General features: G+C 43.9%; 1 protein-coding gene across 3 annotated transcripts; it reads left to right on the top strand.

The window, feature by feature from the left end:
- The first annotated feature begins 12,316 nt into the window (after window positions 1-12,316).
- On the top strand, window positions 12,317-22,472 carry Septin12 (septin 12). Of its 3 annotated transcripts, XM_021184919.2 has the most exons (10): window positions 12,317-12,364; window positions 13,476-13,663; window positions 15,713-15,838; window positions 15,917-15,998; window positions 17,419-17,556; window positions 17,692-17,809; window positions 17,898-17,993; window positions 21,198-21,294; window positions 21,995-22,046; window positions 22,135-22,472. In XM_021184919.2, the coding sequence occupies exons 2-10, from the start codon at window positions 13,504-13,506 to the stop codon at window positions 22,337-22,339; spliced, it is 1,074 nt and encodes a 357-aa protein (XP_021040578.1). In that variant the 5' UTR covers window positions 12,317-12,364; window positions 13,476-13,503; the 3' UTR covers window positions 22,340-22,472. The 3 variants fall into 3 exon arrangements, with proteins under 3 accessions (XP_021040578.1, XP_021040576.1, XP_021040577.1); XM_021184917.2 differs by lacking the exon at window positions 21,995-22,046 and having other exon boundaries at window positions 22,148-22,278; XM_021184918.2 differs by lacking the exon at window positions 21,995-22,046 and having other exon boundaries at window positions 22,135-22,215.
- Window positions 22,473-23,737: the final 1,265 nt, after the last annotated feature.

Genomic DNA, 23,737 nt, shown 5'->3' with positions numbered 1-23,737 from the left:
GATGGTTGTGAGCCACCATGTGGTTGTTGGGATTTGAACTCTGGACCTTCGGAAGAGCAGTCGGGTGCTCTTACCCACTGAGCCATCTCACCAGCCTGCTTTCTTAATTTTTTATGTTGCCTTATACGTTCTAAGTTATTTCACTCTGCATTCTCCCTCTAATCATACTCTCACCTCCTGCCCCAATGCAGCAATGCCCTTGCCCCCATGTAGCAATGCCCTTGCCCAAATGCAGCAATGCTCTTGCCCCCATGCAGCAATGCCCTTGCCCCCATGTGACCCGTCCAGCAGGTCCAATTATTTGAGGGTCTCAAGGGGACCTTCTCCTAATAACCAAATTGGGGGGTAGAGAGAGATGAGGGCCTTGTGCGAATAACGACACGGAAACCGTTCTGGAATGCATCAAGGCCCCAAATGTATTGAGAAAGGCCCAAGGCTTAAATGCACAAGCAAAAGGGGAAGTACAGATACTTATCAGTGGGAGGGGTGGGGCAATACAAGCAAAAGGAGAAGTACTTATGGGAGGGGGGGGCAATAGAAATTCTTTCTTTTGGCAGCTACACAGGGAAGCAGGAACTTGGTGGTATCAGGGTGTGGTCAGGACATTGGCGATGACTTAGGGCTGGAACATTCTGTGGTTCTCAGAATCAGTGTGTCGGTGGCCCACTTTTGACCCTCTTTTCTTCTTGGGGGGGAGAGGCCCAATTCAGAGATCAAGAGTTGTCTTAGCCGGGCGTGGTGGCGCACGCCTTTAATCCCAGCACTCGGGAGGCAGAGGCAGGCAGATTTCTGAGTTCGAGGCCAGCCTGGTCTACAAAGTGAGTTCCAGGACAGCCAGAGCTATACAGAGAAACCCTGTCTCGAAAAACCAAAAAAAAAAAAAAAAAAAAAAAAAAAAAGAGTTGTCTTAATAGCTCCCAACGTCTCCCGTCTCCCCCGTTTTAATATTTTTTTTTCAAAAGCCAGGCATGATAGTGCACACCTTTTTTTTTTTTTATTTATTTATTATAAGTACACTGTAGCTGTCTTCAGACACTCCAGAAGAGGGCGCCAGATCTCGTTACGGATGGTTGTGAGCCACCATGTGGTTGCTGGGATTTGAACTCTGGACCTTCGGAAGAGCAGTCGGGTGCTCTTACCCACTGAGCCATCTCACCAGCCCTTTAATATTTTTATAAAGGCATATTGTATAATAAATTTGTAGCCACGTTTTTAACGATCGCCTAAACGTCTGTTTGCTCACTGGGTAATTCTCTAAAACCACGAAGGACACAAGGACAAGTCATCTATGAGGGTTGAATTAATGGTCCCAGTCTGTTGGGTATAACCTGGGCTAGCCAAGGGATTTAGGAACGAAGCAAACTCCGTGGGTAGAGGTAGAGGTCTGATCCCCAGTGTGTAATGTTAGGGGCTATGTACAGGATTGACTCTCAGGCTCACAGATTTTTACCCAGAGTAACCCTGACCTGCTCCCGTGCCATTTTTCCTGGGGGAAGGACCCTAGGGCAGTCAACCTTCATGCAATCAGACATGCCTCTCAGAGACTGTCTAACAGCTTCCAGACTAATCTCTGTGCAGTACTTAGTCTTACAACTCTCACGGGCGACGGCTTCAAGTTCCAATTTTTTGATGTGTCTAGCCTGGGATGACTGTTTAGTTTCCAATGTGGCAAGAATGTATATTACCATGTGGGAAGCACAGACTACGGCAATCTATAAATGATTTGTGGCATGAGACTGATGGCCGAATTTAGGGGGAGGGGAATGATCTTACTTAAGCATTTTATGGAAATTGAGTCTCTCTCCCTGAGAAGAGGGTGATGAAGTGGCATCCACGTCTGCCTCTTCTCCAGTAACCTGCTTGTTATCACCAACGTCCAGCTGATGGTAATGAACTGAAACAAATGCACTTGAAAGAGATGAATCAATTTGAGATTTAACAAATCGGGTCAATTTTTGAAATGCCCAAGGACCGAAGGAAATCAATAATAGGAGTCCCAATAGGGGCCCCAAAAGGGAGGGTAACAAGGTCGAAAGCCAGGGGGAGGTTGAAAACCAGTTTTGGAGATGGCCTAGTCGGCCATCATTGGAAAGAGAGGCCCATTGGACTTGCAAACTTTATATGCCCCAATATAGGGGAATGCCAGGGCCAAAAGAATGGGAATGGGTGGGTAGGGAAGTGGGGGGCGCTATGGGGGACTTTTGGGATAGTATTGGAAATGTAACTGAGGAAAATATGTAATAAAAATATTAAAAATTAAAAAAAAAAAAAGAAAACCAGTTTTGGTAGGACTACCATGCTCTTGTAGCATTCTGTGGAAAAAAAACAGAAACATTCCCCCTTTTCCCCATATTAAGTATCTGAACAGGATCATGGCATGTGCCAATAAGTGGATCCTTTTTATCTGCCCTAGACACTATTATATCCAGTTTTTCCAAAAACCACCTTTCCCCTAGGCCATTGTAAATATGTGTGTATGGGTGTAACTCAGCTATCTATAGTTCTAAGTATCTACTCTGGTTCCTCTTTAGGTCTTAAACTTCCTTCTTCCTAGATGATGGTAAATTCCTGTGTAAGGCAGTGATCTAGCTTTTATTCAAAGTGATAGTGTAATGCCAGAGGCTATTCTGAATGTCACTGAATAGGCAACGTTCTTCTTGAATTCCAAGCCCATGGTCAGCTCAAGGACTTTTTAGGATGCTATATCCTGTCCTATGCTAAGACTACTACTTCTAAGACATCCTTTGCCTCTAATTTTTATCTATATAATATGTTGCTCTGACAAAGCTATGGAAATATTCCTATGCTTATCATTAACAAAATGGGCAGTATGTAGCTGTTGAACTAAGGCTGTGGTAGATACCTTTTCAAAGTTTGCATTCCCAGGGTTTTAAACCAAGGATCATTTTCTAACTCTAATAGGCAGCAAAACATAAGCAGGTCTTTTACAAAAACATAACAGTAGATTCCTTATCTAAATTAGGATCTACACAATTAGTTAATTGACAAGAATTACAATGAATATAAAAAGACTTGCCCAAAGCCGGGCGTGGTGGCGCACGCCTTTAATCCCAGCACTTGGGAGGCAGAGGCAGGCGGATTTCTGAGTTCGAGGCCAGCCTGGTCTACAAAGTGAGTTCCAGGACAGCCAGAGCTATACAGAGAAACCCTGTCTCGAAAAAACAAAAAAACAAAACAAAACAAAAAAAAGACTTGCCCAGATTGGCGATCTTAACTCTTAAAATTATCTAACAATAAGCATATAGGTAAGGTACACAAATTTTCATAGCTATAAGGAGCTGGCCTGAATGGCCAAAAACAGTGTCTCTGACGAAAGCATCTTGTACATTCTCTGTACCAGTCTTTTTGCCTCACGAGTCAGCTTTTTTAGTTGTTTTTATTTTAAGTTGGCACCAGGTTGGTACTCCTTGCTGCAGCCCATGGTGGAGATACGAAGTTTCTTTATCTGTTTGTAAGTGGCTGCTCTCCAATTTCTCCTCTTTTGTGAACTCAGCTTTCTGGTCACCACTGTCAGGGCACTCACAGGTCACAGGTCAGCCTGTCACACTGGAAGCTAGCATGCTCTTGTAGCATTCTGTGGAAAAAAACAGAAACATTCCCCCTTTTCCCCATATTAAGTATCTGAACAGGATCATGGCATGTGCCAATAAGTGGATCCTTTTTATCTGCCCTAGACACTATTATATCCAGTTTTTCCAAAACCAAAAATGTGATCCAAATAATGTGCACGGGATATAATTTCCCTCCCCCCTTCTTTGTTTGTTTGTTTGTTTGTTTTGTTTTTGTTTTTTTTTTGGTTTTGGTTTTGGTTTTGGTTTTTCGAGACAGGGTTTTTCTGTGTAGCCCTGACTGTCCTGGCACTCACTTTGTAGACCAGGCTGGCCTCGAACTCAGAAATCCGCCTGCCTCTGCCTCCCGAGTGCTGGGATTAAAGGCGTGCGCAACCACGCCCGGCCCTTCTTTGTTTTTAAAGAAGGTATAGTTTATAAAGTTTTTTAATACCTTGTCTTTGAGAATTATAAAATATCTCAGTAACATGTGTAGCATTAAATTGTTGACAAAACATCTCAAATCTTTGGCAGTAATAGCCAGTTTTAATTTGATTTAGAACACCAAGCAAGCAAAACAAAATCAACACAGGCAATGACTAATTATACTTTTAGTTGCTTTTCTTGTTAAAGTAGTTGTAATTAGAAAGACTAAAAAGGTATCAATAGTCAAATGCATATTTTATTTCTCTAAAATCAAAAATGAGTATCCACTTGCAATAATTGATTAAGTATAAGTCCTTGAGAATTAACACCAATGTGTGGAACAGGTAGAAACTGAGAACACTGAGAGCAAATCTTTACAATATGACATGCACATTTGTTTATTTATTTATTTTAAGCAAATTATTATTTTAAGCCATTACTATTTTGATGATGTAAAGAATGAGATTATATGGCCAATTATTTTTGTATAAGATCCATAATCTACATGGGATATAAATCTAGCATGACGTTGTCTTAAGAGGTGTTTTCCAGGCAATCTTCAACATTTTTTTTTTTTTTTTGGTTTTTTGAGACAGGGTTTCTCTGTATAGCCCTGGCTGTCCTGGCACTCACTTTGTAGACCAGGCTGGCCTCGAACTCAGAAATCCGCCTGCCTCTGCCTCCCGAGTGCTGGGATTAAAGGCGTGCGCCACCACGCCCGGCTAATCTTCAACATTTTAAAACACCATCTACAGCACATAATTTAATTATCTGTGCTGAAGCAGGCAGAAACTCAAAAGAATAAACATGTGATCCAATTCACATATACTTTTCTCTCATAGAAGGGTTGTTTTTAAATACAGTAAATGGGATGCATGCATGAATTTATAGAAGATACAAAAGCATGTATATAAGCAATTTTAAGTGATTTTTAGGATGAGTATCAATTTTATTTAAAATGATGGTATGTAATAGGTCAAATATCGATATTTTGCAATAACCAATTGCTGTTTGGAACAAGGAATTCTTAATTAGCACCACAGCAGCTTTATAATAGGATGTGAAAACTTTAAGGTGAAGAAGAATGATTTTACATTAATGTTTTTTCTTGCCAAAGAATAGCTGTGGACACATTTAATAACAATAACTAGAATATGTAGCTAATATTTGATTACCACCAATTATAATCGATACCAATAGATTATAGAAGTTTCCTCTACTTTCTGTTAAAGCCTTTTTGGTTCTCACCAGTTAATTTGAATCTCACTTGATAGCACCTAACAAAGGCTTAGGTTCTCCTGTGGTGAGTTTAAGGTGAGATCTTTAGCCAATTAACATCTCCTGGAAGCTTTTGAAAATAAATTTTTTTTTAAAGATTTATTTATTTATTATATGTAAGTACACTGTAGCTGTCTTCAGACACACCAGAGAGGGGTTCAGATCTCATTATGGGTGTGAGCCACCATGTGGTTGCTGGGATTTGAACTCAGGACCTTCAGAAGAGCAGTCAGTGCTCTTAACCGCTGAGCCATCTCTCCAGCCCGAAAATAAAATTTTGAAGCAAATTTGTACCACAATTTTCCAGTATAACTAAAACCCTAAATATTAAAAACATTGCCTCTGAATCTTATGGAGCAACAATTATTTCCCAGAACTTTAAACTTCCCTTTAGAGGCATTGGCTAATAGAATACTTTTCACTTAGAAAACAATATATACTGAAAGATTTAAACTTTGTTTCTTGTATTGAAGCAAACAATAAAAATTTCTTACATATTGTAAAGCTATGTTAGCCATACCTACAGGCAAAATTATCTAGTGATCACCAGTTCATTAAAAGCAAAACTCGCCGGGCGTTGGTGGCGCACGCCTTTAATCCCAGCACTTGGGAGGCAGAGGCAGGCGGATTTCTGAGTTCGAGGCCAGCCTGGTGTACAGAGTGAGTTCCAGGACAGCCAGGGCTATACAGAGAAACCCTGTCTCGAAAAACCAAAAAAAAAAAAAAAAAAAAAAAAAGCAAAACTCTTAGAATTTAAGCATATATAACATCTGAAAAGATCTGCAACAAAGCTAAAAAGAAATTCCCTTGAACACAGGGGAAACTTTCTCAGGCACTGTTTGAAAAATAAAAGAAGGTTACAAGCTTTTCTGGGGCTGCCTTGAGCCCTGCATTAACTCAAACGTAAAATATTTTTTAATCTGAGCATTTTGGCCTTCCTGTAATAAGGACCGATTTTAGAGGAACAATTTAACTGTTTATGCCTCTAATTTTTGATACTCTTTTTTAAAGATGATTACTTTTATAATTATCTTATTACAATATGCAGGTGAATTAAAGATCTTAAATTTGAAATCAAACTGCAAGCTGTAGTCAATGGAACACTGGCAATCTTAACCATAATATTTAAGTTTCCGTTGCAATATTAGAATATATCTATAACTTTTGGAAAGCAAGACCCAATTTTAAACAATTTATTCTCCTTAAAATCAATACTAGGGGCTGGTGAGATGGCTCAGTGGGTAAGAGCACCCGACTGCTCTTCCGAAGGTCCGGAGTTCAAATCCCAGCAACCACATGGTGGCTCACAACCATCCGTAATGAGATCTGACTCCCTCTTCTGGAGTGTCTGAAGACAGCTACAGTGTACTTACATATAATAAATAAATAAATCTTTTTTTAAAAAAAATCAATACTAGAAACATCACTATCACACTACGAAGTTTGGCTGCCAATTCATGAATGCATGACAGTGCAAATTTTAATGTCCTATTAAAGAGACATTGTTTTAAAATCTTATCTCTATAAGTCTACTTTTTAGGATAAGAATTATATAAAATTTTATCTCAATTTAGGAGTATCTTTAGAGGACTAGTTTTCTGGGCTGGTTTATGCCAGGTGCTTTTGTTTGAAAATGACTCTAGCCCTGAGTTACTGCTTAAGCTAACTTTGTAACCAGTGTTACACCTTTTTAATCATACCCAAATAACTTATAAGCCAATTCTCTATGACCAAGATATGCAGATCATATTTATACCTTTAAGACCAGTCAAAAACCAAATGAAGTGGCTACACGAATCTTATAAATTTAGATCAATTAAAGAATTTTACTTTTTATAGCTATAATTATAAGATAAAAACACACTTTGTCATTTGCTAAACACAATAATCACAAAATTGTAGAGAATTTTTTAGGAAAAAACAACTATCAGCTTATTTGCCTTAGAACAAGAGGTTGTAGATTCTTTTTCTTTAAAAACAAGTTTTTCAGCAGGACCTCTTCTGCTGTGCTTGATCTTTGGCTAAAGTTGTGCAAACTGAGAGTGATTTAGCAGGTAAAGTTTTAACCATTTTTTTTCTTTTTTTCTTTTTAACATGAAACATAAAACAGTCAGTCATTCAGACAACGAAACAATCATTCAGACAACGAAACAAAAACATACATGAATTGACACGTGATTGGTGCACCAACCATAGACAATAGAAAGAGGGTAGAGACTTCTCTTGTAGGGGCCAGAGAGAATAAAACAGGGCGTCCCCTGATTTCTCTCTGTCCCTGGGAGAGTTCTAAAATCTATTTTCCTCTTTCTCTTCCTTTCCTTTCCTGCTTGTAAAAGGCAGCTTGTCAAACCAAGATTAAAATCCAAAATTTTCTAACAGCTTCTGGCAAGCATCTAAAACTTCTAATTTATTTAATCTGAAGGCAATTTTTTGAGACACACAATCTCTATACACTAAATGTCTCAAATAGCCTAAAAGTTTACCATGCTGAATCTTTTTTGAAGCCATTATCAGTCCACACTTAGTCAAATATTTTATAGCCATCTGCAAAAACGCTCTCTATTTTTTGCAACTAACAAAAACACCATTGACAAAATGAATTATAAATGTTTTAGGAAATGATTTCTTAACTTCCAATAAAACCTAATCTATGATTTTTTTGACACAATGTAGGATTGGGGAGTTGTAAATAAGGTAACAGTAAGAATTGAGCTATATTTTGACCTTTATGAAGTCTCTTTAAAACCCATTTTTATTTACTCTAAACGTGTTAGTGCAAATCTCTAAGTCCCATCGAGGCGCTCGGCCACGGGCGGGCCTGCTATGGCAGAGTGTTCTTGCTCAGACCTGCCGCCTTAGGCCGCAGAAGCCCCGAAGGCCCAGCCTTGGCCTTCAGGCCTAGCCGGTGGCTGCCTTGAGAGCGAGGGCTCCTGGCATCTGCAGGGTAGGGACCGAGGCTGCTCCTGGGCCCCTCAGGCTCACCCGAACGTCCTGAGCTCGCTGTGCTTTCTGCTGGAACCCTGCACAATCTCTCGTGGGGGATAGGGGGTTGTCTGCAGTTGTTATTAGGGGAGACGGGCCTCGCAGTGGGGCCCTCTGGCCGTTTCCCTGGACCGCAGTTACTAGGGTGCTCTGTCTTTGTGTAGGGCATTCTCTAGCAAAATGTCCAGGTTGGTTACATCTATAGCAACTTTTTTCTCCTTTATTTAGTTGTAGAGCAGCCCCAATGGCCAGGTTAATAGACTTAGAAACTTGTTGAGAAAACACATCTCCCTCATTACAAAGCTTGATCATACCATTTATATCTAAACTTTTGGTTTTACTTCTCAAGGCAGCCCTAAACTCTGACTTCCAAGTTAAATATTGGCCTCTAGTAAGAACAGACTGAACAACTTTATTTCATTCATTGGGTATCAAGTAGCCTTCCACTGCTAAACCTTCTAATATAGATAATGTGCACCTGCGGCTTAGTTTCACTTTTGCGAGACGGCGAGAGTTTTCTTAAAAATTTTTCAGTAAGGGCTAGGAGGCAAGCACCTTCTCCACCCTCTTCTGCCTGTTTAAGATCTCTGATGATTCCCCAATTGCTAAAAAAGGACTCAGGGACATCTTCTCCTTGTTTTATCAAAGCATTAATATCTTTGCCTACTTTATTCTAAGTTAAAGGGTGCATTTCAGAACCATTCAATACCAGCCATGGACATCTCTCATCTACAAAACAAAAATATTTTATTAAATTCCTTTTTTTTTTAAACTCTTATCCCTCTCTCCTTAAGAGAACCCTTCATCTCTTGAATAAAGACTGCCTTTAGAACAGAACTTTCCCCATAGTTAATGGGACAACAACTGAATGCCTAGGCTTACCTCTCTGACGTCCATCCTCGATACTCGAGCGAAGTGGCAGCGGACTGTCCCACTGTCTCACTGTCTGCGAGGTACCTCTTTAATCTGTTGTCGGGAGGGCGGTCGTACCTCGTGCCCCACGTTGGGCTCCATTTGACCCGTCCAGCAGGTCCAGTTATTCGAGGGTCTCAAGGGGACCTTCTTCTAATAACCAAATGGGGGGGGAGGGGGTAGAGAGAGACGAGGGCCTTGTGCGAATAAACCGTTCTGGAATGCATCAAGGCCCCAAATGTATTGAGAAAGGCCCGAGGCTTAAATGCACAAGCAAAAGGGGAAGTACAGATACTTATCAGTGGGAGGGGTGGGGCAATACAAGCAAAAGGAGAAGTACTTATGGGAGGGGGGCAATAGAAATTCTTTCTTTTGGCAGCTACACAGGGAAGCAGGAACTTGGTGGTATCAGGGTGTGGTCAGGACATTGGCGATGACTTAGGGCTGGAACATTCTGTGGTTCTCAGAATCGGTGTGTCGGTGGCTCACTTTTGACCCTCTTTTCTTCTCGTGGGGAGAGGCCCAATTCAGAGATCAAGAGTTGTCTTAATAGCTCCCAACACCCATGCAGCAATGCTCTTGCCCCCATGCAGCAATGCCCTTGTCCCTGGTGCAGCAATGCCCTTGCTCTCAGTGCATCAATGCCCTTGCTCTCAGTGCAGCAATGCCCTTGCTCCCGATGGAGGCTTTCACTCCCAATGCTTTTACTCCTAAAGCTACGCAGTGTAATCTTTCCTAGACTTTTGTATCCCTTTTTAGGAAAAGAGATCACATGGTTTTTCCAAGCAGCCTTTTCTTTTTTTTTTTCTTTTTTTTTTTCTTTTTTTTTTTCTTTTTTTGGTTTTTCGAGACAGGGTTTCTCTGTGTAGCCCTGGCTGTCCTGGCACTCACTTTGTAGACCAGGCTGGCCTCGAACTTAGAAATCCGCCTGCCTCTGCCTCCCGAGTGCTGGGATTAAAGGCGTGCACCACCACGCCCGGCTCTTTTTTTTTTTTTCTCTTTCTTTCTTTCTTTCTTTCTTTCTTTCTTTCTTTCTTTCTTTTTTTTTTTTTTTTACAAAAGCTCACTAGAAGTTCAAACATAAATTCAAATCATAAATCATACAACAGAGAATGTTTACATGCATATCCATTAAGAGCTAAACATTCATTCTGGCTAAACATTCATTATCTCTCACAAGCTCAACAGGTTCACTGAACGTTAAAAAAAAAAGCATAATTTTTGTGGCTAAGTTATTAGTGAAGACTTGTGTACATAAACCCAGTCAATACATTATCTTCTGCGCTTGCACCTATAATAAATCCTTGGTTCCCTTTTTATGGACTTTGGTAAGTTGTTTTACAATATCTTGGAATGTGCTCTAAGTTGTAGATGCCTGCTTGCTCTCTCAGAAGCAATTAACTGATGATACTTGAAGACTATCAGAGTTCTCATTGCAGTTTTGACATTAGAAAGGACTTAATAGCAGTCTTGTTATAAAAGACTTTAGTAATTACTAAATATAATATAATATTAGGAATTCTTATAGGGTCATCATTTAGAATTAGGAAATCATCTATTTATTTATATAGCAGCACTACAAGGCTTCCTTGTTCTGCAGAGATCTGCTCAAAAGGGTGGGCTAATACCTAGTGATTGTTAACTATGGTTAATAATAACAGGAAAAGGGCTGGTGAGATGGCTCAGCAGCTAAGAGCACCCGACTGCTCTTCCAAAGGTCCTGAGTTCAAATCCCAGCAACCACATGGTGGCTCACAACCATCTGTAATGAGATCTGACTCCCTCTTCTGGTGTGTCTGAAGACAGCTACAGTGTACTTACATGTAATAAATAAATAAATCTTTAAAAAAAAATAATAATAATAACAGGAAAAGCATATTAATAGCAGAAATCTTTTCTCAGATGTAATCCCCTCAGTCTTGCTTAAAGAAGCAAATTCATGCCAGGCGTGGTGGCGCGCGCCTTTAATCCCAGCACTCGGGAGGCAGAGGCAGGTGGATTTCTAAGTTCAAGGCCAGCCTGGTCTACAAAGTGAGTTCCAGGACAGCCAGGGCTATACAGAGAAACCCTGTCTCGAAAAACCAAAAAAAAAAAAAAAAAAAAAAAAAAAAAAAAAGAAGCAAATTCATCATAGATTTTCAGTCCATGGAGGAAGCATCTTAGGAAGATCACCTGCTAGTTTTTGGCTTTTCCTCGATGGCTCCTGACAGGCTGTAAAAGGTCTGTCGTGGGTGCTGGGAACCAAACGTCATCCTCTGCAGAAGCAACAGGTGCTCTATTATTGTTGTTGTTGTTGTTGTTGTTGTTGTTATATGTGTATGTATATTTTGCCTGTATGCCTGTCTGTGCACCAGGTATGTGTGATGCCCTAGAAGGCCAAAGAGGTTGTCAAATACCCCAGAACTGGAGTTTTACATAGTGGTGAGCCATTATGTACGGGTGTTGGGGATTTAACTTGGATCCTCTGCAAAAGCAGCCAGTCTAACTCTGAGCCATCTCTGCAGCCTTTCCTTATCACTTTTTTTTTTTTTTTTTTTTGAGACAGGATCTAGCTGTATAGCTGAAGATGGCTTCAAGTTCACAGTCCTCCTGCCTCAGCCTCTTAAATGCTGGAATTTCAGGGGTGTCTCATATGCCTTCTCATCTGAAGTATACTGGTATAGGACATTTTCCTGTAAACAGGAAACAGAGGAAACAGCCTGCCGGCTTCTCCAGCTCTGCCATTTCCTCCCAGGGTGACCTTGAACTTCTCTTAACTGGAGATGCAAACAGAACTTCACAGGGCACAGATTACTGAGCACCCAGGGCTCCGCAGTGGGTAGTTCTGGTTAACCCATGGGAGTGCCAGCTTCTAGTCAGTGGCCAGAAAGCTAAGGCTCATGGACTGGAAAGTGGAAACTGGTTTTTATCAACTTGGAGTCTTGATGAGGGAGCTGACTGGATGCCCTTTGATCCCTGTCTGTCTGGAAGTCTTGTGTGATTAGGTCAAGGTCATTCCTTGCCAGGTGTTGGGGTCAATGTCTTAGGGAGCAGGAACAGGTAAGACCCTGGCCTTAGCCCCTCCTGCCTGAGGGGGAGGGGGAGGTCACAGGAAGGAGGGAGGAGGCTGGGATTCTGTGCCTAACTGCCAGCCCTCCCCTCCCCCTCAGCGCAGCCTGCCAGCTACTCCCAGCTCCCCCAAGGGACTCATCCACCAGGTGCTGCATGAGCCAACTTCTCTTCCTCTGTGTCCTCCCACTGCTTGCCCACGGGTCCCTGCCCTCTGCCCTTCTCCCTCCCAGGCTGTCTTCTCTGCCCATGTAACCCACCTCTGACCTGTGTGTGAGTGTGTGTGTGTGTTGTGTTTCCTTCATTTGAGATCTGTCTGTGTCTCTTCATCTCTTCCACCCCTGTTCTTTGTCCCCTGAGGAAAGGGATCTAGTTTTGAGCCCCTTCCTCAAGTTCCCTGTTGGGATATGAATAGCACTTCTCCTTTAACTGTGACTCTGTAAGGACTCCAGTATATACATAAATACTAGGGCCTGAGTGGGAAGGTCATTGACATCTTATTGTAAGGATGAGACAAGGGTAAATTTCTGAGACCCACATATCTCAGGATGGGGACTCAACCCCCAGCCCCCCACCTGGGAATTTCTCAGTCTTACCAGGGGATATAGAACATAGCCAGGAACAGTCCCTTCAGTCAGGGTTTGGAAGTGAGAACTCCAACCAGGTATGCTGGTAAACATTTAAAATCCCAGCATTTAGGAAACTGAGGCAGGAGGCTTGCCGCAAACCCAAGGTTGTCCTGGTCTAAGCTACATAGGAAGTTCCAGATTGGCCTAAACTACAGTATAAAAGTCTTTGGGACAGGATGGACTGAGGTGTAGCTTAATTGATAGTGTCCTTTTCCAGTGTGCATGAAGCCCTGGGTTCAATTCCCCAGCATAATACAAAACAGAGCATGATGGTACCCATCTGTGATCCCTGCACTTTGGAGACGGAGACAGGAGGATTAGCTTATGGTTATCTTCAGCTATAGAGTGGATGGAGGTCAGCCTGGGCTACATAAGACCTTTTCTTTTATGTTTTGTTTTGCTTGTTTATTGTGAGACAGGGTTTCCCTGTGTAGCCCTGGCTGTCCTGGAACTCACTCTATAGACCAGGCTGGCCTCGAACTCACAGAGATCCACTTGCCTCTTTCTCCAGAGTTTAGGAATTAAAGGTGTGCACCATCACCACATAAGACCTTTTCTTAAAAGTTTACTCAGAGTAACCCCTCTGAGCCCAGCCACTGCAACACAACACTTCTCTCCAAAATTCCCCCAGGAGCAGGCACCACTGCACCCTCGGCCCCATGGATGAGAGGCGGTCGCCCTCCCCCTGCTCCTCAAGGCCCTCCAGCCCCAGGACCCCACCCAGTGAGATGTTTGGTCCTGTGGGCATTGAGGCCGTGCTAGACCAGCTGAGGATCAAGGCTATGAAGACTGGGTTTGAGTTCAATATCATGGTAGTAGGTGAGTCAGAGGCAGAACCACAGAGGGGCGGGTGAGTGAAGGAGTCTCACCTATCCTGGACTCAGTCTTCCCATCTGCAGGGCACCGACCCAACAGCTCACAGGAGGGCTGAAATTAAATATATGAGATGTTGAGTCCCTAGATACAAAATCAGCCAGAACTGGATTGCCACAGTCAAGGATAATCACGGTTGAAGGGCCTTCCAGATGCGGCGCCCACACATGACCTTGCCATAGTGCTGATCCTGATTCAATAGATGGCTCAGAATTCACAGAGTGGCAGGACAGCCCGCTCTCAAAAGTTTTCTTCTTATTCCTCTGTATGTGCATCTACACACATACATGTGCACGTGTGCGCATACATACATACACATACACACACCAAAACAAAACAAGGTGTTTGAAGAGAGAGAGAGAGGAGGAGAGAGATCTGAGCAGTGGTGACACACACCTTTAACCCCAGCACTCTGGCCAACCTGGTCTACAGCCAGAGCTACACAAAGAAATCCTGTCTCCAAAAACAGAGAGAGAGAGAGAGAGAGAGAGAGAGAGAGAGAGAGAGAGAGAGAGAGACTGGACCTGGTGGAGCATGCCTCTAATCCCAGCATTTAGGAATTGGAGTCAGGAAGAGTTCAAGTCTTCTTGAGCAACCTAGCCAGTTTGAAGCTATCCTAGGCTACATGACACACTGTCTGGGTGGGGGAGGGGGGCATAGAGAAAAGGTTCAGTAATTAAGGTCACGGCTGTTCTTCCAGAGGACCTGGGTTCAATTTCTATCACCCACATGGCAGCTTTCAAGTGTCTGTCATTCAAGTTGTAGGGGATCCAGTGTCCCCTTTTGCCTCTGAGGGCACTCCACATATGTGATACACAAACATGCATGCATCCAAAGCACTCAAATGTAAAATAAAAATAAACAAATCTTTAGGGAAAAAACAACCAGAGGCTATAGATCTTGCTAGCATCTGTAAGCAGTGGTTTCCCTCCCAGCACTAAAATAGCAGGAGTCAGGGAGATGGAGAAATAACTCCGTAAAGTTCCTCCCAGGAAGCAATGGAAGCCGGGCCCTGAGCTTGCAGAGCTTATTCATGTCGAAAGGCAAAGGCTGTGGTGCCTGCTTGCACCCCAGCTGTGCAGAGCAGAGTGGACAATTCTTGGGTGCCAGTAAGAAACCTGGACTCAAAAAAATAAGATGGGCACACAAAGATGAATTTAGTCTTCTCATGCATAAATGCATGCATGCACTCCCATTCACACTGTCTCTGTTACTCTTCTATTGCTGTGAAGAGACACCATGACCAAGGCAACTTTGTTGTTGTTATTGTTTTGATGTTTTGGTTGTTGTTGTTTGTTTGTGTTGCAGAGGTTTTTTTTGTTGTTGTTTTTTTGTTTTGGTTTTCCGAGACAGGGTTTCTCTGTGTAGCCCTGGCTGTCCTGGAACTCACTCTGTAGACCAGGCTGGCCTCGAACTCAGAAATCTGCCTGCCTCTGCCTCCCGAGTGCTGGGATTAAAGGTGTGCGCCACCATGCCCGGCAGTTGTAGAGACTTTTAATCCCAATCTGGGGTCTCTAACCCCGCCTTGATCTTTCAGTTCCCAGATCAAAAGCACACACAACCTTAATAGTTACACTAAGCCTTAAACAGCACACGAGGTGGGCAGATACAAAAGTAAAAGGCTTGTTTACTGTTTAAGAAGGTTAGTTTCTGGTCATCGTGGCAGGAAGCCATAGCAAGCTGCTCTGAAGACTCCCATGGGCAGAAACCAGTAACTAACTGTGTAAGCTTTTTAACTGTGGGCTTTTTAAACCTCAAAGGCCACACCCAGTGATTTACATCCTCCAATGAGGCCACACCTCCTAATCCTTCCAAACGGAAACTAAATATTTAAATATGAGCCTACGGAAGCCATTCTCATTCAAACCATCACACATAGGTGCATGTGCACACAGGCACACACACACACACACACACACACACACACACACACACAAATAGTTTGAGATATATATTCTAACAAACATACCGTGGCCACTGTGTTCTGCATCTTAGGGCAGAGTGGGCTAGGCAAGTCCACCATGGTGAACACACTGTTCAAGTCCAAAGTATGGCAGTCAACTGAACCCAACCTGGATGTACCCATGCCACAAACATTGGAGCTGCACTCTGTGACCCATGGTGAGTGACCCTGTCTCCCCCTTCACCCTGCCAGGGGCCCAGGCAGGGACATAGTCTTCCATGTCTCTCCCTCTGCAGTCATTGAGGAGAAGGGATTGAAGCTGAAGCTGACAGTGACAGACACACCTGGCTTTGGAGACCAGATCAACAATGACAAGTGGTGGGTCCTGGGGTGGGCAGCCCCTGTTCCTGCAAGGTCTGTGAAAAAACACCCTGCTCTGTTTCCTTCTGCATACAGCAAGTATACTCCTCTCAGTCTCCAAAACTGAAGCGAGTTGAGTATGCATAGGTCTCAGCAATCTAGCTAGTGCAGAGTTGGTGCTTGATAAAAGCACCAGAACTCCATACTTCTGTAAGCCCTGGACTCTGCCAACTGAAACAGAAGGGTCATGAGTTCAAGGCCAGCCAGAGCCACAAGGCTGTCATCTCAAAAGAAACAGTGAGAACCAGGCTGAGCATATCCCTTTGAGTTACAGTTTGGCACTGGAATGCCTCCATAGCATGTGTGGGGCCCTGGGCTGGATCTCCAAGAGCGTAGTCAGTCAGGCAGTCAGCGCATCTGTTGGAGTGTTGTGCTGACAAGAACCCAGAGTACGAAGGATCCAGCAGAGGAGTCAAGAGATTTTTGGGTGACTGGAGAGATGGCTCCTTCAGTAAAGTGCTTGTCTTGAAAACCTAAGGATCTAGGGCTCTGTTGGCTAATCAGTCTAGCTTGAAATACAAGGTAAAGTCAGGTGAGGTAGTACCTGCCTTTTGTAGTTCTTTTTGAGACTTGGTCCTACAGCTCTGGCTGTCATAGAACTTACTGTGTAAACCAGGCTAGCCTCAAACTAAAACATGCACCACCATGCCCAGCTGGCACCTGCCTTTAATCCCATCACTTGCTCAGGAGACAAAGGCATGTGGGTCTCTCTGAACTCAAGGACAGCCTTGTCTACGTAGAGAGTGCCAAGTCAGCCAGGGCTACACAGAGAGCTCGTGGAGAGCAACTAAAGAAGAGAGCCAAGACTGACCTCTGACCTCCACACACATGTACATACATGTGCATTCACACACACACACACACACACACACACACACACACACACGATGACACCAGGTCACCAGGTGAGAAATAGTGGTGTCTTGAACCATGCTGGTGACCAATTGTCATTTAATGAGCAAGCAAATTGTGTGTGTGTGTGTGTGTGTGTGTGTGTGTGTGTGTGTGTGTTAGTATATGCATGTGTTAGTGCTGGAGAGTGAACAGAGGGTGTGGTATGTGTTAGCAAACATCTAATGAAATCCCAGCTTCAGTTTTTGCTTTTTGTTCTCAGACTCAGTTTCCCTCAATTATCCAGTCTGGCTTTGAACTTATAATCCTCCCACTTCAGTTTCTTGAAGAGCTGGGATGACAGGACTATTGCACCACACCCAGCCAATAAATGCTAGTAATGTGCTCGCTTTATGAACAGGAAGGCTTAGACATCAATGAAGAGAGGCAGAGGTCTCTGTGTGTCTCTGCTCATGTAGATAGACCACCAGAGGCCAGGAGATGGTGGGTCCTGGGGGGTGGCACTGAGGTGACGTCTTTGCGGCAGCTGGGACCCTATCCTGAGCTACATCAACCAACAGTATGAGCAGTATCTACAAGAGGAGCTTCTGATTACCCGTCAGCGCCACATCCCCGATACCCGTGTGCACTGCTGTGTGTACTTTGTGCCACCCACTGGCCACTGGTGAGGTGACCCACGGGCTTTGGGGAGAGCCACTTGGGTGGGGTAGGGATGGTGAGAAGGATCCTTGATAGCAGCTTTGGGCTGGCTTTCTTCCCTCACTCATCTACCCCGAGCCCCACTGTTACCGTCTTGTAGCCTACGGCCCCTAGACATTGAGTTCCTGAGGCGGCTATGCAGGACTGTGAATGTGGTGCCGGTGATCGCCCGGGCTGACAGCCTGACCATTGAAGAACGAGATGCCTTCAGGAGCAGGGTGATCTGGGTGCCCAAGGCGGAGCTGGGTCAGTGGGCAGGGAGCAGAATGGTTGGTGGGCTGAGGTCATTTATCCTTGGTTCCCCAGATCCAGCAAAACCTGAAAACTCACTGCATCGATGTGTACCCACAGAAGTGTTTCGACGAGGATGTCAATGACAGACTTCTCAACAGTAAGATTCGGGTAAGATGCTGTAGATAGTGCCGAAGGCCAGCGACACCAATGGTGTTTGACCTTCCCTTACCTTCTGAAAATTGATCCCTCCCTGCAATCCAGGAAATGTGTGTATATGTGTAAAGATTCCTCATCTGTCCACAGAGTCAAGATGGGCAGCAAATGGCTCTTATCACATAACTCATAGAAAAAAATGTTTGCCAGCGTGGCTCTTCCTGGAGAGCCATTCTTACATACATCCTTATATACATTCTTACATATAAAGAACTCTTTACTGCTCAACAATATGAAACAACCAAAACATAAAATATACAAGGGAAGCCAGACATGGTGCAATACATACACCCCTGACGTGTTCATGCAAATACACACACAGACACAGACACATAAATAAATAAATAAGTAAAAAATACAAATGTGCCACACAGTGGTGGTGACACACATCTTTATGGTCTACAGATCGAGTTCCAGGATAGCCAGGGTTACACAGAGAAACCCTGCCTCAGAAGAAAACAAAACAAAAATTTAACTCTTAGTTCCTGGTGTGGTGACATAGGTCTGTAATCCCAGCACCCAGGAGGCTGAGGCAGGGTTGTGAATGCAAGGCCAGTCTGCATTACATGTTACGTTAGGTTGGGCTATATAGTGATCCCTTATCTCAAAAACTGGACTAAGAACTGGGGAGCTGCCAAGGTTGAAGCCTGCTTTCAAGCACAAGTGAGTAACCACACATCGGATCTGGCAAACCTGTGTGTGGATGGACAGACAGTGAGATTTTGAACTCTGTGGACCAGATAGTCTCTGGGGCAATTATTCCACCCTGCAGTTGTGGCCTGAGAGCAGCCACAGAGGAGAAAAAAACAAATGGGCTTCCCCCTGTGCCAATGAAATGGCATATTTGTAGTGTGTGTGGAAGCCCTAGGCTTTGTCCCCATCACCACAGGAAAGAAATATCCCAGGTCCTTGGGAATTAGCACAGAGGGACAACCTGTGCCTGCTATGCACAAGGCTGTGATTTGATTCTCCAGCATTCCAAACAATAATAATAAAATCAAAATGTTTTAATGGTGAAGGACTCGGTGGTGCATACCTGTAACCCTGTGACCTAGTGCTCAGAGGTGGAAGAGGAGGATCAAAGATTCAAGCTTATCCTTGGCTGCATGAGTTCAAGGCCAGCCTGGGATACATTCGATAGTGTCTCAGAAAACAGATTTTGTTTTCTTTTCTTTTGTTTTGGGTTTGTTTGTTTGTTTGTTTGTTTTTTGCTTTTTTCGATACAGGGTTTCTCTTTGTAGCCCTGGCTATCCTGGAACTTGCTCTGTAGACCAGGCTGGCCTTAAACTCATCTGCTTTAAATCTGCCTGCTTCTGAGTGTTGGGATTAAAGGCATGCACCACCATGACTGGCAGAAAAGAAAAATTTTTTTGTTTGTTTGTTTGTTTTTCGAGACAGGGTTTCTCTGTATAGTCCTGGCTGTCCTGGAACTCACTCTGTGGACCAGGCTGGCCTCAAACTGAGAAATTCGCCTGCCTCTGCCTCCTGAGTGCTGGGATTAAAGGCGTGCGCCACCACGCCCGGCCTAGAAAACACATTTTTTAAATCCAAAGAATAGGTGGTAGTAAGAAGAATTGATGGTTAGTTCCATCAAGCTGCGTGATTTTCATTCAATTCCTGGAACCCATGTGGGGGAAGAAAAGAACCAATTCCAGGCAGACAGACAAACAGACAGACGGACAGCTGGAGAAATGTCTCAGAGGTTAGGAGACTGGATGGATGCTCTTCCAGAAACCCAAGTTCTGTTCCCAGAACTCAAGTTAAGCAGCTCAGTATCACCTGTAACTCAGCTCAGGGGAGTCAACACCCCTCACATGACTCACATACACATATAAACGCACACATATACACAATTTAAAATAATTTTTTTAAATCTTTATTTTTTACTTTTATTTATTATATATTTATGTGTACGCCTGTGGTCTGTGTATGTACCCAAAGAGGTGAGCAAGGTTGGCTCCCTGAAGGTTGGAGTTCCAGGCAGTTGTGTGTGTGCCCGATATGGGTGCTGGAAATGGAACTTGGGGCCTCTATAAGAACATGTACTCTGAAACCACTGAGCCACTTCTCCAACCCCTGTTTTTAAATCTTGAAAAATAAACACATAAATGTAATTTAAAAAAAAAACAACCAAACAACCAAACAAAGCCAGTCATGGTGGTGGGCACCTTTAATCCCAACTCTTGGAGGTAGAGGTAGGAAGATCTTTGTAGGTTCAAGTCCAGCCTGGTCAATACAGCAAGTTAAAGAACAACCAGGGTCCCAGCAAGACTCTGTCTCAAACAAAATATTTTTAATTAAAATAAAACATTTAAAAAATCTATACTTTTTAGGTATATGAGAAAGCTGGTGAGATGGCTCAGTGGATAAATGTGTTTGTTACCAAGCTTGAGGACCTGAGTTCCATTCTCAGGAGATAACCAGCTCTCCCAAAATGCCCTGTGGCAATGTTTCATGGCTTGCAGGTACCCACACACGTACATGCATGCATACATACACACAAATGAATAAGTGTAATTAAGTTTTAAAGTAAATGCCTACTTATCATGCGAGATTTTTGTTGTTATGTGGTTGGTTTGTTTTTGAGCCATGATCTATTTTCATAGTCCTGGATGTCCTGGAACTCCTATGTGGACCAGGCTGGCCTCGAACTCATGGAGATCTGCCTGCATCTGCCCCCCCCCCCCCCGGGCATGTGCCACCACTACCTGGATCCAAAACTGTATTATCCTTGTGGGAGTTGCTAACACCACCATTTGCTAGGGCTACTTTGCTAACATTTAACTCTGCAGGCACTTCCCCATCAGCTGAACAGCCCCTGTCAGCACCATTTATGCACCTGTTTAATAGAGGAAGTGAGGGTACTATGAACTCCAGCTGGTGTTTTGGGATGTCCTAGGGCTTTTACAAATTATTTATTTATTTTTATTTTATGCATATTGGTGTTTTGCCTTCATGTATTTCCGTGTGAGGCTGTTGGATCCCCTGATCCTGGAATTTCAGACAGTTGTACGTTACTGTGTAGGTACTGGGATTTGAACTCGGGACCTCTGGAAGATCAGACAGTACTCTTGACCACTGAGCTATCTCCCCAGCCCTGGGACTTCCTAGTTTTATGTGCCCATCTCCTACCTCAGGTTCACTTCTCTTCTCTTTTAGGAGCAGATCCCTTTTGCTGTGGTCGGGGCTGACCGAGAGCACATAGTGAATGGGAGATGTGTCCTGGGCCGGAAGACCAAATGGGGCATCATAGAAGGTAAGTTTGGGAACATTGCAGGCATGCAATGGGTAGGGGGTTGGAAATCAGGGCATGCCCTACATGCATGACATCCTACGCATGCCTCCCCTGGCGTCTGCCCAACCTGGATGGCAACCATGACTTGCAAAACTTAATGTAGCCCCACCATGTGCCCGGAAATAGGATTTCCTTCTACCTCAGCTTCTCAAGTGCTGAGTTTACAGGCCTGGACCACAGCAGCCAGATCCTTGATTTATTATTACCATTATTAAAAATATATGTAGCCAAGCATGGTTAGAACATCCATAATCCTAGCATAGGAGAGGTGGAGGCAGGAGAATCAGAAGTCCAAGGTTATCCTCAGCTACTGATCAAGTTTAAAGCCAACATAGGCTGCATGAAACCCAGGCTCAAAAAAAGAAAAGAGAGAAAAAGAAAAAGAAAAAAAGAATGAGTTTTGTCTTTGGTGTCATGGTCATAGTATTATCTGTAATGAAGGATAGGTTCACTAGTTTAGCAACTAGTTGTAGGAATCAAGCCCAGGAATACACAAATGAATGAGTCAATGAATAAATGAATGAGTGAATGAATGAACCAAGAAGGAGGAAGTGAGAAAAGACAAGAGAGCCACGGCAATAGCCGCTCCCAGAAGGTACCATAACATGCTGCAGCTGTGTACTCTGAGAGTACAGAGCTGTGCTAGGCCCATGTCTTGCAGTGGAAAACATGGCGCACTGTGAGTTTCTTCTCCTGAGAGATCTGCTCATCCGGTGAGGTGTGGGGTCCCCTGCGATCGGGTGGCTGCAAAGGGGGCCCGGGACCACTGTGGCCCAGGCTCACTTACCTCCCCTCGTTCAGCTCCCATCTCCAGGACCTGAAGGACATCACCCACAATGTACACTACGAGAACTACCGGGTCCTCAGACTCAATGAGAGCCACGTGCTGCCCCGGGGGCCAGGCTGGGTGAACCTGGCTCCAGCCTCCCCGGGACAGCTGATGGCCCCTGGACCGGGAAAGGTCCGAAAGCGAGCAAACAAGGATGCCAAGGACGAAGAGTGCTGAGGGGCCGCGGCCCAAACCTGCTAAGCTCCTCCCCTCCTAGGCAGCCAGCGCCCAACACACACCCTAGAGCATCTATGTGAACCTGGACTTGCTTTGTACAAAAAGCTGTGCTTTGACAACTAAAGGGTTTGTAAACGAGTCCTCTGAGCCAGTCTGATATAAGAATATGGTCCTTGGGGCTGAGGGTTTGGACCAGTTGGTAGAATGCTTTGGCTGACGTGCTCAAAGCCCCAAGTTTGATCTCTATCACCACAGGACGTTAGGTATAGAGCACACATCTGTAATCTAAGCACTCAGGAGGAAAGAACAGGAGGGTAAGAAAGTCAAGTTTTTCCCCAACTGCATAGCCAAGCTGAGGCCATCCTGGGCTGTAGTACAGAGTTTACTCTGTGTGTGTGTGTGTGTGTGTGTATTCTTGGGCTGAGGAAGTAGTTCAAAAGATCAGTTCTTTTCTTAGAATATAGTAAATATATAAACATTTTTATATATTTATCTATTGCTACTAAGAAGATAAGATATATGTCCTCCCATATATATTTTAAATATATATTTAAATTTTATATATTTAATTTTTAATTAAAATTAAATTTTATTAATTACATTCAATTAAAATATTTAAGTATATATTTAAAGCTATATACATATAATTATGTACCTTTTTTTATGACAGTTTCTCTGTGTAGCTCTGACCACCCTGGAACTTCCTTTGTAGACCAGGCTGGCCTGAAACTCACAGAGATCCACCTGTTTCTGCCTCCTGAGTGCAAGGATTAAAAGCATGTGCCACCATGCCCAGCATTTAATATATTTGAATAACTGGTCCTCCTGCCAGTCTCCCTGCTGCTGAGATTTCAGGCCCATGTCACTGCACCTGCTTCTCTTTGATCCAAGGTAGGATGACAGTCGCCCCTACATCCTGCACCTCCTCCCCTCCCCCAACTCCTCATACTGGAGCCTGGCTACCAGGCAGGCTCTGTCTGCTGTCAAGAGCTCTCGATCCTGGCCCAGGGTAAGCCATGAAAACTTGTTGCTGCCCTGCCCTGCCCAAACATCATAGTTGGGCTGACTTTTGTCCCCCCTGGATCTGAGCCACCAGTGTGATGCACCACTGTGGTTGGTGGGAAACCCCCAAGAGACAGAAAGGACACTTTTTCCTCCTTGGCCTCAGTCACAAACCTGCACAATAGGGAGGGCAGTGTCAACCTTGTGACATTTGTTCAGACAAAGTGTGTCCTAGAACGTGCCTGCCACAGTCTGTAGAAGTAGACTGAGAACAAAAGTCACACAGCCAGACGGAGTGTGGGGGCTGAGGACCTGTGGCTGAGCCTACACTCACATAGAACTCTCTGGAACTCTAAGAAACGGATGGGCTGGGATGGGGAGGGGGTTCAGTAGGTC

Source organism: Mus caroli, unplaced genomic scaffold (genome assembly GCF_978045245.1).
Source record: "Mus caroli unplaced genomic scaffold, Mus_caroli_1 scaffold_17, whole genome shotgun sequence".
Taxonomy (NCBI): Eukaryota; Metazoa; Chordata; class Mammalia; order Rodentia; family Muridae; genus Mus; species Mus caroli.
This window is presented reverse-complemented; position numbering and strand designations above follow the sequence as displayed.